This window comes from Lissotriton helveticus, chromosome 4_1, assembly GCF_964261635.1.
Source record: "Lissotriton helveticus chromosome 4_1, aLisHel1.1, whole genome shotgun sequence".
Taxonomy (NCBI): Eukaryota; Metazoa; Chordata; class Amphibia; order Caudata; family Salamandridae; genus Lissotriton; species Lissotriton helveticus.
In genome coordinates, this window is record NC_136063.1 from 1,476,137,216 (window position 1) to 1,476,156,160 (window position 18,945).

General features: G+C 40.5%; 1 protein-coding gene across 8 annotated transcripts in view; it reads left to right on the plus strand.

Moving 5' to 3' along the window:
* RREB1 (ras responsive element binding protein 1) overlaps window positions 1-18,509 on the plus strand; it is a 181,847-nt gene extending 163,338 nt beyond the window's left edge. For 5 of the 8 annotated variants that reach the window (XM_078688058.1, XM_078688061.1, XM_078688059.1 and 2 more), the window contains 3 exons: window positions 7,409-7,573; window positions 14,422-15,159; window positions 16,783-17,355. In XM_078688058.1, the coding sequence (XP_078544184.1) occupies window positions 7,409-7,573; window positions 14,422-15,159; window positions 16,783-17,219 (1,340 nt within the window). In that variant the 3' untranslated portion in view covers window positions 17,220-17,355. Of the gene's footprint in view, window positions 1-7,408; window positions 7,574-14,421; window positions 15,160-16,782 lie in introns of all 8 variants that reach the window. The other 3 variants (XM_078688063.1, XM_078688065.1, XM_078688064.1) reach the window with 3 other exon arrangements.
* The last annotated feature ends 436 nt before the right edge of the window (window positions 18,510-18,945 follow it).

Below are 18,945 nucleotides of genomic sequence, written 5' to 3' on the forward strand. Positions count from 1 at the left end.
TTGTCTTAAATGTTTGACGTCAGCTGGAGTATATGTCCAGTGTGTAAAGGTGAATTATATCAACCCAATCATGTTTTGAGAGTGTAAAGAGGTTGCCAGTTTTGTTTCTTTTTAACAGTTAGCTTGTCTAAATACCTTTATTACAAAATCATAGTTATATGAACAGGGAATCGTGGCAGAAAATGTGTGGCCTCACCCTTCTGAAAAGTATTTGCATCAAGTGGATGTCCCCATCCAGGTAGGTCCACCACAGTGATGTCTGTTGAGACAGACACATGGAAGAGCTTTTGGAGAAGTGGCACCTGTACCCCTCTTTTTAAATGTTACTAGTCTACTGTCTATCAACCATGCATCCACAAGAGTTCTTAATCTACCCCTAAGTCAGCTGTTGCTACCTTTTGCTGGAAGCTCCCATGCACAACACAGACAACGTCAACCATTTCTACTAAGATGGAGCTCCAGAAGAGCTACATACATTTGTCAGCTCACTCCTGCTATGATGTAGAACGAGATAAAGCTCTACATTATATTATTTTTATTCTCAATGAGGGTAGTTATCTATTTTTATGTGGTCTGTACATGCTCGAAGTTTGGGTTGGTTGGTTCCTTTATATACGTTTTGGTAAACTTAAAAGATTGTTGGCAAGGGGAAGCACTTATTTTTAAATAGAAGAAAAGTAAGTATTAAATACGTGATTTATTGTGTTTTTTGTTATGCATGCTTTGCATGGAATGCTTTGTTAAGACTATGGTAACCTTGTTAATTTTTTTATTACATTCTTCTCTGTGTCAGCAAGAATTCTAAACATCTTAGTTAATGTGCAAAGTGGTGTTTGATATAAAAAAGGCTTGAATCGTTTCTGGTAGCTACAACATTCTAATTATAGGATGAGTGGTGTTTGATATAAAAAAAAGGCTTGAATCGTTTCTGGTAGCTACAACATTCTAATTATAGGATGAGGTCCTAATGATATACGTACATTTCTGCTAGAATGAACCAATATCCAAAATGTGGTTGGAAGTTTACTCTTGTCAAAGGCCAGGTTAAGTTCCTAGAGATGGTTGAATCAGGAGCGAACGCCCCATCACTTGGCGGGGAATTTAAGGGAAGACGTTTCCTCACTTGGAAATAATTTTTCCCATGGAAGAAAAAGTTTTGTATTTGCAAGCTCATTGTTGCTGAGAATTTCCACATAAGTACACCTACTACATTGCATATCCTTAAATACCTGTGTATGAATATTTCTGAAAAGATGCGACTGTCCTGGTGTGGCTCAGATGGAGGTGCATGGTAACATCCACTGCTGTAACTGTGTGACTGCAACAGGAGAACTAGTGCATCGATAATGGTGCAGCGCTATTAAATGTATCAATATCTGCACGTTCAAACAGGAAGGCGCAGGATTCCTTCACTGTGCTTATTTGACACTTACGCGGAAGCCCGTGCCTTTTAGTCTCCCCCACTACATTTTATTAGTGCAAGCTTCACATCACCCAAATCGATCTCTGTTGCATCTTGATATCATTCATGGATCGTCTGAATTTTTCTGTTTTATTTTTTCAATTAGACACTTGTTTATAACACTCAAAGTGCTAAAATTCCTCAGTTTTGTTAGTGAGAAATTATAGGCTGCGGACAATTTTTAGATCATTCACAGTGCAAACTGATTTCCTAGTTTTGACAGAGGTCTTCATTTTAAGCACATTAAAAGAGCAGATCATGACCTTATGGAAGTATAGAAATGGTACGTTTGAGTGGTGTAAGTGAAACTTGGCTGAACACCAGTGGCCGCGTGGTGTATAGAGGTCATGACAAACCCGGGGACACAAGGCGCGGCACTACAACCTTGTGCCGCTGAGCCTCGTTTTCAGTGATGGATGGTCTGCGACTTGGTTGTGCAGGCAGCTTTATTTAGAAGCATGTTCAGTTCTATATCCGTCTCTGGTCGAGCGGCTCTGGTATCCCTCTCTCCTCGTCTCCTTGGATTTGCTGATTCCATGGGCCTACATCATGGAGCAACTGCCACCTGAAGCACTCTTCCTGCCTTTAAATCCGCATGCTTTAACGCTTGCACTGCCTTTTGCTTATTTTTCCCCTCCCTCCTTCTGCCCGTCTGTATATGCCGGCTTTCCTTATCTGTCCTCCTTCTCTGATTCCACTCCTCGCATCCTCCTCCTGTTTCGCTTGTCTGTTCGGTCTTTCATCCTCTTCAGCCTTTGTTGTTCTTCTGTCCCTCTCTTTGACGGTGATGATAAGTTACCTTGTCACTCCATTCACACTTGTTTTTAACAGTTCTGTAAAGTCAACTAGAAATGTCAAATGTTGGGCAGTGACAATCTTTTCTAAACCAAAGCGTGTTGTATCTGAGCAGGGCAAGCACTCTTGTCCGGTGGTTCTTAACCTATTGACTACCGTGGACCCACACTTGATTATCACTGGAATCCGGGGACCCCCACAATCATGATTGTGTAATTCAGGGACTTCCACTGAATCATTATTGGACTCGAGAAACCCAGCTGAGTCATTTTTTAACCCGTGCATAACTAATTTCGATGGTTTGAACTGAAAAATAATGCACAAAAATATATAAACAAGCATTCATCAAATAAGTACACATGATGAAATATTTAATATGTAAACTAATATAAAAAGACCAAGTCTTAATTGGAAGGTTAGAGCTTTTCTTATTCAGTTTAATGTTTGACGCACATACAGTGCTCTCACGAATCCATCTGAAGACATCATTTTTAGCCTCCAGTATCAAATTCCTTCATATTTACAGAACGTTTAAAAATGGTGATGTTTACATTTTGCCTCTTAATTTATACACACCTTATTAATTCGTTGATATTAAATTTTTTAAGCAGTCACGGACCCGAGTAGGTATCAGGGACCTTAGGATTCCCCGGACCACAGGACAAGAACCTGCTGATCCTGTCAGTAGCGCAGAGTGCAATGATGCAAGTACCCAGTGTCAAGTATTTTTGTAATGTATGTTCCTGAGAGCTTGTACCCACTTGTAACCTCGTTAGACTTATCGCTGACGCGTTGCATTAGGTCTTTCTATCCTAATTGAGTGCTCATTTATCAAACTCACTAGCAGAATAGATCCATTTGCTTGTAAAAGAGGCTACAAAATTGGAGGAGGGCTTCCTAAAACTTTGAGTTCATCTGCTGGGTAATAGCCAAACTGCTAAATGCAGTTGTCACCCGTCTTCATAGATAGAGTAGGTCCCTTCTATTCTCCATCCACCCAATCTGAACGTGAGGTCCTCACCCCATGACCTTATGTTGCTCAAACACCTGCAACTCCCTTTGCCGGAACTTTGCACAGATCTCAGGATTCACAAGCACTTGTATTCGTACTTTTTCTCGCTGCAGAAAGCGATATCAGCATGTGTTGGCCTAGTATTTTGCCTACTGCTTGCAAACACAGATCTGCGAAAAAAAGCAACTGCCCCATGATTCGCAGCAGCTTACAGCAGATAAAAACAAGCATTGGCAAAGCCAATAAGTCTCACCTTTGCCATCTATTGGCTTTACCTACGGGTTTAAACCAGTTGCAGAGCATTCTTTAAGCTATTCAGTGTGGCTAAAGTAAAAAAAAACATTTATGCAACCACCCATCTCATTTTGTAGGCGTGCGCAGCGTGTTTGGACAAACCTACAAAATGATGCTGCTGCGTTTTTTTTCACAGATCCAAGTCGGATCGCTAACTAAAAACAAAATGTGCAAAAGTGGTACTTTTAAAAGTTTTTTTTTAATTATATGAGGGGAGAGGAAGTAAAGGAGCAGGGGTGAGAACGAAGCAGCAAGGGGTCTATTGCAACATGGGGGAAGTGCGGGCGACACGAAAACAACACATTGTATGGAGGTGGACAGATACACAACAGGGAAGGCATTTGAGAGAAGTGCATGGGGACAGCTAGCAGCAAAAGAGGTACATGAGTGAGACGGCTTGAAAACACATGCACTTTCTGTGACTGCTTGCTCAAAAAGAAAAAAAGAAAACATAAAGCACAATATCCAGACATACACACATGGTAGAGGCAGTACTCCATGAGAGGGACAAAATATAAGGTTGACAGTCTGGGACATGAATAAGATGCAGCCAAAAGAGTGACCAGGAAAGCCTACCAATGGTAAGCAATGGTTGGGCTTCAAGCCCCTCAATGTTCGAGCGAAGCCACTAGAAGCCTTGTAACAGACCGCGCATGCACGATCTAATAGACTTGACCTAAAAATTAATGGCAACCCCGACGAGAGAGAACAGTTCATCAGTGTCTGCAACTGGCTCTAGTAACAAGATGGGCAGTACCATGCGTATTGAAAATAAGGGCGAATCAGAACACCAGCGAGATTTTCACCCACAATTGGGGCAAGATCAGCAGGCTATTAAGACCACATTTCCGTATGTTTACAGAACTACATCCTACAGTGGGTTAGTCAGTTTGAAAGATAATAACGATGCCATCTGCAAGCTGCTCAGCCCGTAGTTGCCTTTCTTAATGGCCGGCACTCAAAACTAATATTTATTATAAACTGCTGACCCAAAAGTAAGCTGTGCAACTCGTGCACCCTAGTAAATTATTAACTCTGTGCACTTGTCCTACTACCAAACGTTGTTGGGAGAATAACACTATGAAGTGATTCTGTAGAACTAATACTTTATTGTATTTTGGATAGTTCAAAATTCAACCATTAAGCAAGTTGGGAATTTTACCTTCTACCAAGGAGATGTTTTCTATTGTCACTTTCCTCACAGTGTTCCCAAGGAATGTAATATCTAAAAATCAGTAAACAGAAGATTAATATATATTTTTGTAATTTTTTTTGAGCTCAGGTTGACAGAATTGTGCCATATGCATTTGTAATGAGAATCTATCACGTAATATACTTTTAATTTGGGTTACACTAAATACCTTTTGTTATGTTTTTTCCCTGCATATGTTTTTGGCAAACATGCTTAGGAAAGAGCCTTTAAAAAAATAAAATAAAAATAGATAGATCAGTCTTAATGCAGTTGGATATGATAGACCGTTAAATGCACAATTACCAGCTATATTTCTGGAGAAACTTTAGCATGCTGCTTTGGAGTACATTTAAGGAGGTGCAGAAGGGCTTTCCAGAGAAGGTGGTAGATGGCTTGTCATGCCAATGATGGGGAATATAACTGTTATAGGGGCTTGTGCAAGAGTGTGGGAGAAGAGCATGCAAGGCCTCTTTGAATTGCATTACTTGAGGTCTGAAGGTTTGCTGTGTCTCCATCTCTGAAGAGAGTCTTCAGAGATGCTTCAGGCTTTTTCTGAATTTCAGAAGATGGTGTTCAAGGCACAGGGGTAAATTAAGCATGTTCCAGAGGGAGGAAGCGTCAAAAACGAATGATCTGCGGCACAACCTAAAGAGCTTTTCTACCTTCTAGAGTGTCCAGGTCCTGGTCTTTTGGTAGCTTACCTTAAGCGTCTGGTCGGTCATTCTTGCAATAGCGAATTGATGAGTTAACATGATGATTAACCATGAATGATCTTGAGCACAATGCTTGGTATCTTGAACTTAATTATTTGTTGTGTTGTGAGCCTATAAAAAAACATCTGTGCAGGAGTAATGTGCGTAGTGCGCTTGGGACCAGAATGAAGTGGAATGTATACTTTTTAAATCCGGAAGTTTCCCCATTTATACAGACGCATCAGTAGTAGTTCTTTTAGTTATTAATACTCGCGTTAAAATTAACTACGTAATGCAACACATTGGAATATCAAAGGCAGCAGACCATACCCGAGTATCTTATACGTTCTTTCGTAGACACTTCGTTCTCCATACACAATGACAAGTACAGGGTCAAAATGGACACCATGTGCACAGCGTTTCATGAGACATCTGAATGCGCTCTGGTCTATGAGTCCGATGAGAATCCGTTACATATGGATTTAATAGGAACAACATCATAGACTTTGGATCCCTGGAAGAGGCAGGCAGGCAGGTAGGCTCAAAGGAGTCTCATAGGAAATGCTGGCCATCTGCTTCTTTCTTTCCTGTACCAGAGAATTGAGCAGTCTAGAAGACATTGATCATCCACCCCATGACCCAATGTATTACTTTTTTCCTATTAATGCTGTATTTCTGTTCAAATTGAGGGACTATCTAGATGTCTTTGTTATTTCTTTCTAGTTTGTAACAGCGAATGACATTTTGTGTCTCTCCTTATTCATCATACAGTCGCATTAAATTCTTGTCATTCATCTATGGCGCAGTGTTTCATCTATCACACAGTGACATGCTTGTGTGATGTTCAATGCATATTTTGAAATTCTTGGTGGCATCACTTTAATTATGATGTATGGTGCACCACGGCTGAGTCGCTGTGCTAAAGACAGCCCTGTTCGCAGATGACCTATAATATTTTTATTGGACAAACTTGCAACGTTGTAGGTTGACGAGATTAACCAATATTAGTACCTTGGTAAACAGTTCACACTCAGGGTTTGTAAGTATTTTGACTCCCAAATGCAAGACGATTTTTCTTTCTTTGACACTGCATGTTTTTCTGCATGGATTTGCTTGCACATGGCTTCGCTTGACTCTGCTGTAGACGGTCTCTGCATGGGCATACCCAACCTTGGGGGAAGGTCAAAAATGTGGTGGGCAGATTGCTAGAATCAATCATAACCACTGGCATTGCTCTGGGTGGCATCTAGCCAGCGCTATATAACTTTTCAAATACATTCTATTTAGTTTTTTTTATCACTGTGCCAACCAGATAGAGAAAAACTATATGAGCAAATCTGTCTTTGCTCTGCACTCTTTTAGCGAAGATGTGATCAGACAGGTCGCATTGAACTCTTCCTTTTGGAACAGGACAATGCTGATTTGCATATTTATAGTTCATGTCTGTAAAGCCCATCCAGTTAAAAAAACGATGAAGTGGAATGCTAGGCAGCACAATGCCAAGAGGTTGTGGTTAATTCAACCTCTTTATCCACCACATTGTTTGTTTTCTTTTATATAAGATTGTAAAGCTTTCAGAACGGTTGTCTCAGACTTCTGTAATGGTTGCATTTGGTGGAATAAATCCATGTTCCTCACAGCTGAAATGTCTTTGAGTCAATGTGTCTGTAGTCGCCAGTAAACATCTTTAATTTTTATATTGTCTATCACCATTTATGAAGAACAAGTAAAAATCAAGGAATTAGTTTGAGGTCCCATCGACTCTACTTGCGCCTACTGCATGCCTTATTGTGTGACATTTCAGTTCTAGTTTTTCTTTTAATTCTTTGACGTGTCTTTCTGGTGGAATAGTTTCATGGGGAAAGCAATTAAATCACCAAGTTTTAGACATTGACCAAGATGTATGTTAAAACAGTTTAACATCAGATAGATAAACTTTTTTTTTTTTTTTTTTGCTTCAGGTCAGAAGCCCTATCCCTGCGCAAAATGCGAGGCCTACTTTTCTACCAAATCTAACTGCGAACGCCACCTCTTGCGCATTCACGGAGTTGCCAACCTCTCCTTAAGAAGAAATGGTCTCCTCCCTCAGTCTAACGAAAGTGATGATGGATCTCAGGATAGCACAGGTAGTTCTTTCAGTGTGTTCAGACTATCAGACAACATAATCAGTGAACCTGATGCAGGTTCAAGTGCTGGCTTCGCACGCCAGAAAAACACCTAACATCTCGTCGCAGAGTTTAGACCTGGTGTAGGTCACTGGCAGTGAGTTGGGTAGTAAATGTGCATGCTGCAGTGTGTAATAAGCCTGTACATTGATGAGGCTCATGATAGGACACTTGTGTTGGCTATAGCTAAATTTTTCATTATGTTCATTATTGTTTACTGTTTGCAATACATGTGTATCTCCCTCAAGCACTCATACACGCACCCTTACATGTCACTGTTTGTCCTGCTACACTTAATAGGATGGCATGGAGGAATGGAAAGGGGGTACTTCTCCCCAGTTCACTCTGTCTTTAAACGGCAACAAAGGAGTGAAGTCTTCTCTGATGCAAAGCTATGTAGCAACAGTCTGTACGAGCAGGGTTTATCGATCTTTATGTTAAGGTTTTCCCTATTGATCTGTCTGACTATCCTTCCCTCCTATGCTTTTGTCCTCACTTCTTTCCTCCTGCCTTTCCTTCTTGTCACTCCTTTTCGAGGTCCTCCATCTTATGTTTTGTCACTGTTCCTGGCTCTACACTCTGTGCTTCAAAACTGAGGTCTTTCAGAGAAGAGGCTCGAATGTTGGTCTTTTAAGTAGCTATGCTGAGCAGGACCATAGAGTGGTCATGACCTAGTTCCGCCAAAGGTTGGGCCCCACCTGTACTAAACATTTGACAGCATATGGGGTTACACATATCCTTTCTTATAACTGTTGTTAAGAATTACTTTCATGCTTCGAGATGGTGTTTAGTTGCTTAAGATGAGTCTCAGCATCAGACCTACCACCTTGACTCTTTACTTTTACATAGATTAATTGTAAGTCTGTTTTAAGATATGAGGACCGTTTTCTGGGCACTTGTATCCACCCAGGCACAGTAGGAGGCAGTATTTTTTGGTTGGGTTTTTAGGGAATGGATTCAGTATCTTGTACCGTGGGCATTATTGCAATATTGTTGAAATTGTTCCTTCTACATCACTTGTTAAATTTGCAGCTTTCAAATACACCATGAGCTGCTGTTGTGGCTACTCCGAGTTTCCAAACTGCATTCTGCAGCTTGTGCACTAATACAAAGTTACCAAGTTAGTGCAGGTGCAGAAAGATATCGTGAAGCTGCTTTGTGTGCCAATCGCATTGAGCTCCTGTTCACAATGTGGTTTTGATCGTAATCCGTTTTCCTGTCACTTTGTTCAGTGATATGAGTCCTATTAGGAAAGCTTGTTGGTACGGTTTGTTTTTTTGGAATGTACAGACATGCTCCTATGTTTTTTTCTCAAATGTTATTATCAGATTGACCATGATTAAGGAGACCATTAGTTTTTGATTGATGTGCATTTGCTATCCAGTGTAACAGTTTTTCAATCTCCGATGATCCTCTCTGGATTCTTGCTTCCACTAGCAACCTTTGTTCGGTATCCTAAATGTAACCTGTATTGAAAACCCCCATTCTGATCCCAAAAGTAAACTATTCATCGGGCAGTTAAAGCAGCGAAGACCATGGCTTACTCATTTGGTGACTGTCGTTAAATCTTTGCTCTGAAAAATCAGCATAGTATGTAGCTCAGAAAAGGCGATTTTGCGCATCTGCATAAATCGCATTCAATGGAATTTGGGGTTTGGTCTTCTGTTATGTTTTAAATGTGGAGGTTTTTGTTTTTTTATAAATATTTTGTGTATTGAAAAAAATGTAGAAAAACCTTTTGTGCTTAAGATTTATGTTGAATAACGGAGACCGTTTAACAGCAACTGAACCTCTCCTTGTGCACCTCTCTTCTATCACATGCATCTAAGATGTAACCACAAAGCCACCACATTATAAACCGTAAACTTGCATTTATCTTTCATACCCCTCACCCATCATTCTGTTAAGCATGCTGTCAATGTCCTAAGAAAAGAGCACCACTGGTCACTCGCACATGATCTGAAAGGTTTCCCACATGAGCTCCATACAAAAACAATGCTCTCCCAACAATATACACCCCACACGCACAGTGTAGCGCGCTACCCCTGTGTGTAAGCACTTCAGCGGCCACAGAGGCAGTAAGCACCAGCTACAATACCAGCAGGTGATGTAAGAAACCGTGGTTTCAGTCTCCTTTAAGCGTGATCACCTCTTCCTTTGCTCATGTATGAGCTGCAAGTTTTTGCTCTGGGACTTTACTTTTTCATCATCTTTATGAGAATCACCTAAGATAAGGTTTGTCTTTATTGGTTATTTCTCCTGAAATCAAGTAATAAAATCTAACACCCACGACTCTTCTGGACATAAATTGTCACTTTTTTATTTGGATTACACATCTCTTCTTGGGAGAAAGCTGCACTAAGAAGATCACTGTACAGATTACATTTGGAAATCTGTTACTGCACACACTTGCTACCAGGGTTACTTTAACAGATAAACATTTTACTAGGCACTTTAAAGGGCAGTCACTCAAGGTGGGCTAAGCACTATTTGAGGGCCTTGAAGACCACAATTGACCATTACTCAGTGGTGTAGCTGTGGTGTCATGGGCCCTAATGCAAGTAAGTAAAATGGGCTCATTGTACCGCAAGTTGCAAAGTAAAATACAGCCTCAATTCAGCAGCAGTGGGCTCTTGGTACCCGTGGGCTTGCCGTCACTGTACCTGCTCCAGTATTGATAGCCAAGCCCTTGCATTCACTTACGAACTACTGTGCTTCATGATAGCAACAGTATTTTTAGTGCATAAGTTGGGTCAGATATAAAGAGTAGAAGTAACATCTCATATCTTTCGGAACGGGGAAGGGAGAGGATTTGTGTAGTGGGCAGAATAATATTGGAGGGCATTGAAGATGGGCCGTGGACGAAGACCGCACATGTCATACAATTACATAGTACAGTAAATCCTGACATCGGCAGTATTTTTTGTGCAAACATCGGTTCAGGTACTTCTGAAGAGCAGAGGGTAAATCACATATTACTATGGTACGGGGAACTAATGGGAAAGGGAAGAGGGCTTATCGGTCAAACTGTCCTGGGCATAACTGCTCAAATGTAACGATATAGGAGGCTTTTCTGCGATATTCCAATGATGGTTTGAATTGGGACAATTGAGTTCATGTTTGTGAATGCAAGGCTCAGGCAGGAACAAAAGTGTTTTTACAAAACAGTGCATAGTTGGAAATATTTGTATTCATTACTATCTGGTTGGCCGGAACTGCTCGGAGTGAAACTAACGAAAATCTTAGCTAAAGAAACTGGTTCTAACTAATCTCTTTCATAAAATTATTGAACACATTTTTCTTCAAGAATGGCTGTCCCCGGATTGACGAAACAATCCTGGTGAAAGTCTTCCTTGGAGAAAAATTATTTTCTTCTGTTTAGTTTGTTTTACCCTGTTTTAAACGGAGGGCTCCCCCGTTAACCTCGAACCACCCCCACCCCCTCCCCACATTCCCACAACTTTTTCCTTCTTACCTTAACTTCGTTCTTCGCTTCTTTTTTCTCTGTGTCCTCATCTCTTGTACTATTGGGACAAGGTAGACATAAAATAAAGATTAATGCACCACCACTCTCCTTTTTATTGTTTATTACTAAAATTAATTTTGTATTCGGAATTGTAATACGCATTTTTCCCTGGACCTGTGATTCAATCCTAAGCATGGTGTACTTTCCCCACAAAAACATTCTATTTTTGTGTAAAAGTAATCAATCATTGTAGCAGTTCTCAGAAATGAAGTTTCATCAGCCTGATTTTGTCACGCTGACTTTGTTTATTTTGGAATTTGCCATAATAACAGTATCACACGAACTCCCCCAAGAACCCTTCTTTTATGTAGAACGCAAAACTAATACAACAAACCCCTACACAATGAGGATTTACACACTTTTTTTCTGTTAGCTCTTGTCATCTAAAAATGCTTATACTCTTAAAATTCAGAGTTGAATATTACAGACCGTGCAACCTTTTTTTCTCTTCTCCCTTTCTTGGCATCCCCCAATAACACATGGTTCCTGTGTTTTCAACTTGTTACCCTTTATCGTTTGCTTCTTTGCATCTCGTTTTGTCTCCTATTGTCATTCCTACCTCAGTTTTGATTGCATCTTAATCTATCTATTCAATTGTTCAGTGCTCCCCATGGCGAGTTGCTTCTTTGTGTCGGTTTGTTTGACTTTTCACTGGCCTCCAGAATTCATTTTTAATTGTCATGAAGGTGTTCATGCCATGTGGCTGTTCTGCTCTACGTTGAAGCTCATGGCCACAGAAGTGACTTCTTTAGGGACTGTTGTTTCCCTTACTAATCATCTCTTTTCTAGTCTAGAAGAGGATGGAAAGACAGCATCTTGCTGCTAAGTCAACTATTCTTGATCTGTTTCCTTAGATATATTCCATAGTATTTTTCTGGAGCATCTATATTTTTCTTTAGGATTTGCTTTAACAAACATGGTCATCCCCAGTGCATTAAAGTGATGCTCGATTGCTAAAGGATCTGATGAGCATCAGAGACATACAGTGCACATTGAGAAGTGCTACAGAATCTTCAAGATGGCATTTCTGTTAATAAAGCAGAGATCTGCACAGGAATACAACTCCAAAGTTCCAATAAGATCCCCTTGAGGCGTTAAGCCTTAGTAACATCAATTTCTCACCAATCCCCGGCATCCTCTACAAATTTCTTCTATGCAACTAGGCACTGGGTATGGTGATCCAATTACTCTTTTTGGCGCTTGATCCACTCCAGTCTATCATTGACTACTGTCAGAATTTCGGTTAAGAAGTGGCTGGTGTCTTTTTATGAACTAGCTTCATATCGCTGATATATTGCTGTTGGGTAATTTACTAATGGTTTTGATCTATCATCTGTAAAGTGGGCTGATTTAGGTAATCTGTTTACAGTGAATGAATTGAACAAGTGCTTTGAAGATCAAGGACTGAAGCCTTGGCAAAGAGGGCCACCCAGAGTAGGGGGACTAGATGATGTTGAGGGGTGATTAGCCTTTAGATGTTTTGTGTTATTATGGAGGCTTCTGAAGAGCTTTTTTAAAACTATTCCTTAGTTAAGCGCTGCTGACACACACGTAATAAATGTATTCAATCTAAGACAGGAGATTAGTTGAGATGGTTTTCTTCTAATATCTGGGTTTCGTTTCTGGTGGGGTTACGGAATATCACTGTGCTTTATAACATGGAATTTCATGCTACTGTTTTTGGAAGTTCCAGTTCACAGTTAATTGGTCAATGTTGACAGTAAAATGAATTGCCCACATACTGATTTCACATGTAGCTTGTGTCACATACGTTTGGTAGGGTTTTGCCACTCTTTCGCTGGAAAATTGAGAGTTCTACTATTCCCACATGCTTGTGTTTTATTATTTTCATATGAATGATTTGCAGAGATTATGCATTCAGCATCACTTAGTATTACCATGTCAAACGCGCTGCTCTAAATAGAAATATTGTGCGAGGTGTTACAAGGCCATTAGAAGTTTGCAGAAAATCACCAGGGGCTTTAATGATCTCCTCAAGAACAGGATTGTGTGACGGGTTCCCAGAGCCCACAGAATCCTGTGATTTACAGTCTTTGCATGTGTAGGATATTTTTCAAATAAATTACCCTAGTTTGGGCTCCAAACGTTTATTTCTTTTGCCCCCAAAATGTCACTCATGCCATCCAAATATCAATGGTTTGGCAGTAAATCATCACAGCTTTACGTGCACTTAAACCTTTCTGTAAATGGGTTTTGCTATTCAGGCTGCCCTTTGCTTTTAACACACTCTGCTAAAAACGCTTTTTAACACAGTAAAGCTCCATTTACTCCATGAAGTAATAGATGACGGTTGCCCTTTTTTGGGTACTGTACTCTGGACTCTTGACCAAGGCTCTATAAAGAAGGGTAATAGATGAACGTACAAAATTTGTCTTTTTAGAGCACACTTTGAATATGTTGGGTTTTAATGCAATTGACAGGTTGATGTATTTAAAAAGAGTATAATTAATTTGGGTGTTTTTAATGATCTGTTGTTTACACTTCCCCTCGCTAGTTTTTTACAACACAGCTCCTTGAGGACACATAGGCTATAAGTGGTTTTGGGGACCTCGCTCATCTTTCACCTTCTACTAAACAAAGGAAATAACCAGAGGTGAAATACTAATTTATGTAGGTGTTAAGCTGCATTTATCAAACTTTGAAAGACATTAAAAGTGACTCGTTAAACAATATTTATAGGATTCTTTAAGATGGCATTAGATAGTCTGCCAAAGGATTTCATGATACAAAGCAGGGCAGTTCAAAGTAGTTCATAGCTATTGAAAAAGAACATTTAGAGTTGCTTCCCTTCCCCAAACTTTTAGGGTAGCTTTGAATCCCCCCCAACCACATCTCTCATTGACAGTACTTGCTGCCATGAAACTCCAAGCAAGGCTTCCTGCAAGACTCCTCAATATAAATGAGTCAAGAGGCAGCATTCCCCCCAACCTACTGCAGAATACCTAATGTAGAGTGTGGGCTGGGCAGTCATCTGACTAGTACAGACTTTTTTCAGGGTGCTGTTCAGAGTCGTCGTGCAGGAAGTTGCTCCTGGTTGTACAAGGCTGTGGGAGAATACCCTTAGCAAAGACTCATTAAACACCACAGGGCGCTTGGTGGAGGGAGGCACCTACTAGCTGTACAATAGTTTTCAGTGCTGTCCCCCTCTGAGTGGAAACCTTGAGAACACATAATGAAATTAAGGATTTTCAGCCTAAATCTTGTTTCTTTGTTTTTTGGTATATTGTGACCAATTGAAACGGCTTCTCTTTTTTGCATACAGACAGCCACTCTGATGCAGAGGGTCTTCCTCCTGGGAATGATCTACTAGACTTGACATGCACCGACAACAATCAACCAGAAGTGCCAGAGCTGTTGGCAAGCGAGTCAAGGCCCAACAGGAACTCTCCTGACAGAGGCATGGATGGCACAAGAGAGCAGATGGATGATTGCAAAGATGAAGCAGAGGAAGACTCAGTCAGCAACAAAAGTCTTGACTTCAATTTTGCCAGCAAGCTGATGGACTTCAAACTGGCTGGTAACCACCCAAGTGCACGGAGCGTCTCTCAGAAAGAGAAGAAAAATGTTTGTGAATTCTGTGGCAAGTGCTTCAAATTTGCTGCTACCCTTGGTCGACACAAAAAGGTGCACTTGAGTGACAGCAAAAAGGATGCAAAGAGTAGTGAGGATGAAGACAAAAGTGTGCAGACTCATGCACCCCTGAATGATGGGAGCACTAGTCAAGTTAAGCCAGAAGAAGCAAGCCCTTTAGACCTGAAGGTGGAAGAGTTGTCAGGGGACTGTGAGCCAACCATGAAGGAGAACGAGGAAAGTGAAAACTTCTCCGACGGGGAGAGCTCGGAGCGACGAACGTCTGAAAAGAGTGATGACGATAAAGAGCTAAAGTCGAATGGTGCTAAGGGGACCATGAAGGCAGACAAAAGGAAGAAAATATGCACTGTGTGCAACAAGCGCTTCTGGTCTTTGCAGGATCTGACACGGCACATGCGCTCACATACAGGTAACAAGAAAAATCCCAGGACAAGGGGGAGAGTTTAACATTTGTTATTTTTTAATGCAGCCACGTGGTTATTATCAATTGCGCAGTAAGACTTGTCTGCCGTAGCAGAGGAATTTTTAAATAGTGTTTTTTTTATTGTGGTCTATGTATTTGATGGGATTAATTAGGTTGTAAAGTGAAACGAGCTAATGTTTATTCAGAATGTTTTCCGGTCATGCTTTATACACGCAACATTTCTCTAGATCATTCTATATAGTGCACTCCTTCCACAAAAAAACAAAAATTAATGTGCAAATGGCAATTCAGTTTTTTATCTGAGCACTGTTTCCAAATGGAATTAAATTACCATTGGATGCCAACCTAAAACTACAGTATTCCAGACATGCAGTTTATTAGCTTCTACAGGCTTCAGGGGGGTAGGGAGGCAAGATGCACCCTATTCTTGTTCGCTCTTTACTTATTTTATTTATGCACTGTATCTGTGCACAACACTGGCATGTCAATCAAACATGTCACTTCACTGAACTAGGAAGGGGGAAACAGATGTGTTTTGGCTGCTTTCCTAAAATTAATTACGTTGAATTTAATTTAGACTTCTAGAAGCAAGGTTTAAGATCTAGCCTAAAACCAAGAATCTTTGACTGCCTCTCCATCTGAAGTGGGTGTTTGGAATTGTCGGCATAGCCTGGTTGCCTCACCTCCATGTCCTTACCGAAATAAAGAGGGAGACCTTATCCCGCAGATTTGGTGAAGCTGTTCTGTGAATACATTTTTTAAACTTTGCAGCTTAAACCAAATAATTTTCAATTGAGAGCCAGTGCTGCGACCTGTTGGACTCCTCATCTTGAGAACTAAACGTAGTGCACTGTTTTGGGTCTGCTGTATAGTGAGGATGTCTTCCTAACAGAGTACTGGCATAATGTGGTTTCCATAATTTAGTTAATCATTTTCACTGCAACTTATTATCTAGTCTGTCCTAGATCGCCAGCAAAGGAACACAATGAGCTTGTGTTGAAGAAAGTGTGATAAAATTGAGAAAAAAGTCAAGCAGAAGTCAAAACAGTCAGATCGAACAAAAGACAAAGTACTTAAATAAATGGAAATCCAACAAATGAAAACATATTTGCATATAAATCAACGTTTGAGAAAATACTTTTTTTTTTTTATCGCAGCCAACTTTTCTAGTACGGTATCTTTCAGAATGTATAATGTGAAGGCTCTGGAGATGATATATTTTAGTAGTGGAGGAATTTGCACTAGGTGTTCTTTCGTAGAGTTGCTTATGCCGGTGTGCCCAAACGAGCAGCCATTAGCAATTTAGTGACATTGAATCTTTAATTCTTGTCCACAATTTGAGGTTCTGGACTCTTAAGTTGTAGGTAATTTGTTAAAAAATAAAATACTCAATAGATACGATGTCTGTAATTCTTTTTCTGGTGCATTTGCTCTCACTTGCTTTTCTAATGGATTCAAACTTGAGCTTTCTTGAAAACGCCCTTTAAAAATATTCTTGCTGAGTGAGTGGTTGTAGTGCTAAACAAAAGCAAGTCACTGAAGCTTTTATTGGGTTTTTTGCGTGATAAAGCATGTAAAATGATTAATTCTTAATATCTTTTTTTATAGGTGAAAGACCTTACAAGTGTCAGACTTGTGAACGGACCTTCACTTTGAAACACAGCCTGGTGCGCCATCAACGTATTCACCAGAAACTAAAAGATCCAAAGAGCCACGATAAAGAGGATGGCCTTTCTCGATTTGAGGAAGACAGCGAAAACGAGTCTATCCAGAGTGGGACAAACCCCATCTCCGAGAGCGAGTGTGACTCCATCCCCAGCCTTAGTAACTATTCAACAACTGAAAGAAGTCAAACGGAGAACGCAACAGACTCCTCATGTACACAGGAGAAAGCAGACACTCAAACAAGTAGCACAGAGGCCAACATGGGCACTGACAGTCAGAGAGTGTTTGCGGCGGACAGCACAAAAGACAAAGCAGCATGGGGGAAGCTTGGCTCAAAAGAGGCAGCGGAGTTCCATTCTGGGATAGCTAGTGATGCGTGAGAAATCTCCTGTTAATCACATTGTCGCCTTTGCAGACAGGGCTTCCGAACAATGGGGAGCTGATTGAACCTGCATGAAATCAGTATTCTCCACAGCAAATCCTAAGATGGGGCACAAGACCAGAGAGCAAGGTGCTTGGGAGATCCCATTTTGCAATCAATTTCCTTGGCTGTTGGAGAGTATAGCAGATTAGAGGCTGTGCCACAACCTTTCAGTATAATAATGCAAGAGACTATGATTTTTCTCAGTGCCTTACTACTTTATTAAATCTTTTGGTATCCTACTTTTTTTGGAGGAGAAATGATTTTTTTAAAAGAGAAGCAATATTTTAATGGGTTTAGTAGAGAGGAACGTTTTGTTTAAGCATTAAAAATGTTCATCTTGTGTCGGTATGCGGACGCTTGTTTATGTACATATGTTCTAGTCACTTTTGGTTTTTCAAGCTGGGAACCGGAAAAAAATAGCCCTTGAATACAACCGCCAATAACTGGAAGTAAACTATATAAATTTTAATGCCAGAAAGATACACAAAAGAGGGCATCATTTCTCTAAGTGCTTTTGGTTCGCTGTGCAATAGAACACTCTTCCAGTTCCTGGTATTAAAGATGTGGTTTATGTGCAGTAATTGTGCAAAACTGGCTAATGCCAAAAACCAGGAAAAACAATTGCTGAACGCTGTTGTGCTCTCGAGATGCGGTTTTAGGTCGCAGTGGACTGTGAGCAGATTTCGCTTACAGCAATGATGCTATCCTTTATGCTGGACAGTAGTTCAAGATGCTTGAATTCATCAGTTCTTGTCTCTGGAGTCAGCAACAGCAATCTGTCGGCAATATTTGCCTTTCAGATCCTCTGCGTTTGGCCCTTCAATCCCAGATTGTAACTGTCATCTTCACTTTTGGAAGTGTTCTCGTGCTGCAGTACTTCTGCTGGTAAACCTGGGCATCAGTCACTGGAAAATGCAGTGCAGGCTGCCTTCAGCATGGTGGGGCACTCCTATAATTGACAGGGGACAAGTGCTATCTGCCGCCACCATGGTGGGGCACTCCTATAATTGACAGGGGACAAGTGCTATCTGCCGCCACCAATCTCGTCCTCAAAAATGCACAAGGAGGACACAGGAGGGTGCTGCACAAAAAGAGCTTTGACCTGCATACCGGTGGACGTGTTTCAGCAAATTAAAAAAATCAGTCTTCCATTTCAAAGGAAAACAGTATGCCTTATGCCTTATCCTCTTGCTGACACAGTTGTTAAGCAGGAACGTACTACTGGTAATAAAATACAAAGTATGAATGAAAATAGAACTTTCTTCCTAACATTTTGGGGACAGGTGCTTATATTGGTGAACATGTAATTTTATATAAGTGCGCACGTATGTGTATATGTGTATAATATATATAAATATATATTTATATATACATATATAAAAGCATACAGTTATGTATATTCAGAGTGCTATTTTAAGGAATGCGTCCTACTGTAGTTATACATTTTAGTTTCATTTGTTTTCTTCTGTATCTTGTAAGAGGTTGAACATGATATTTGGAGCCATAGTATGGTTGAGTTCTTTGTGTGCTTGGTAACCATCTTGACTGAGACAGGTGCCCACAAACAAAAACCAAATTCACGCACAGGCAGGCATAGGCCCTTGTGAGTTTTGTGAGTATTCATCTGATGATTGGTAGCATCAGACTAAATCTCGTCAGAATTTTTCTGCGACCTTTCACGT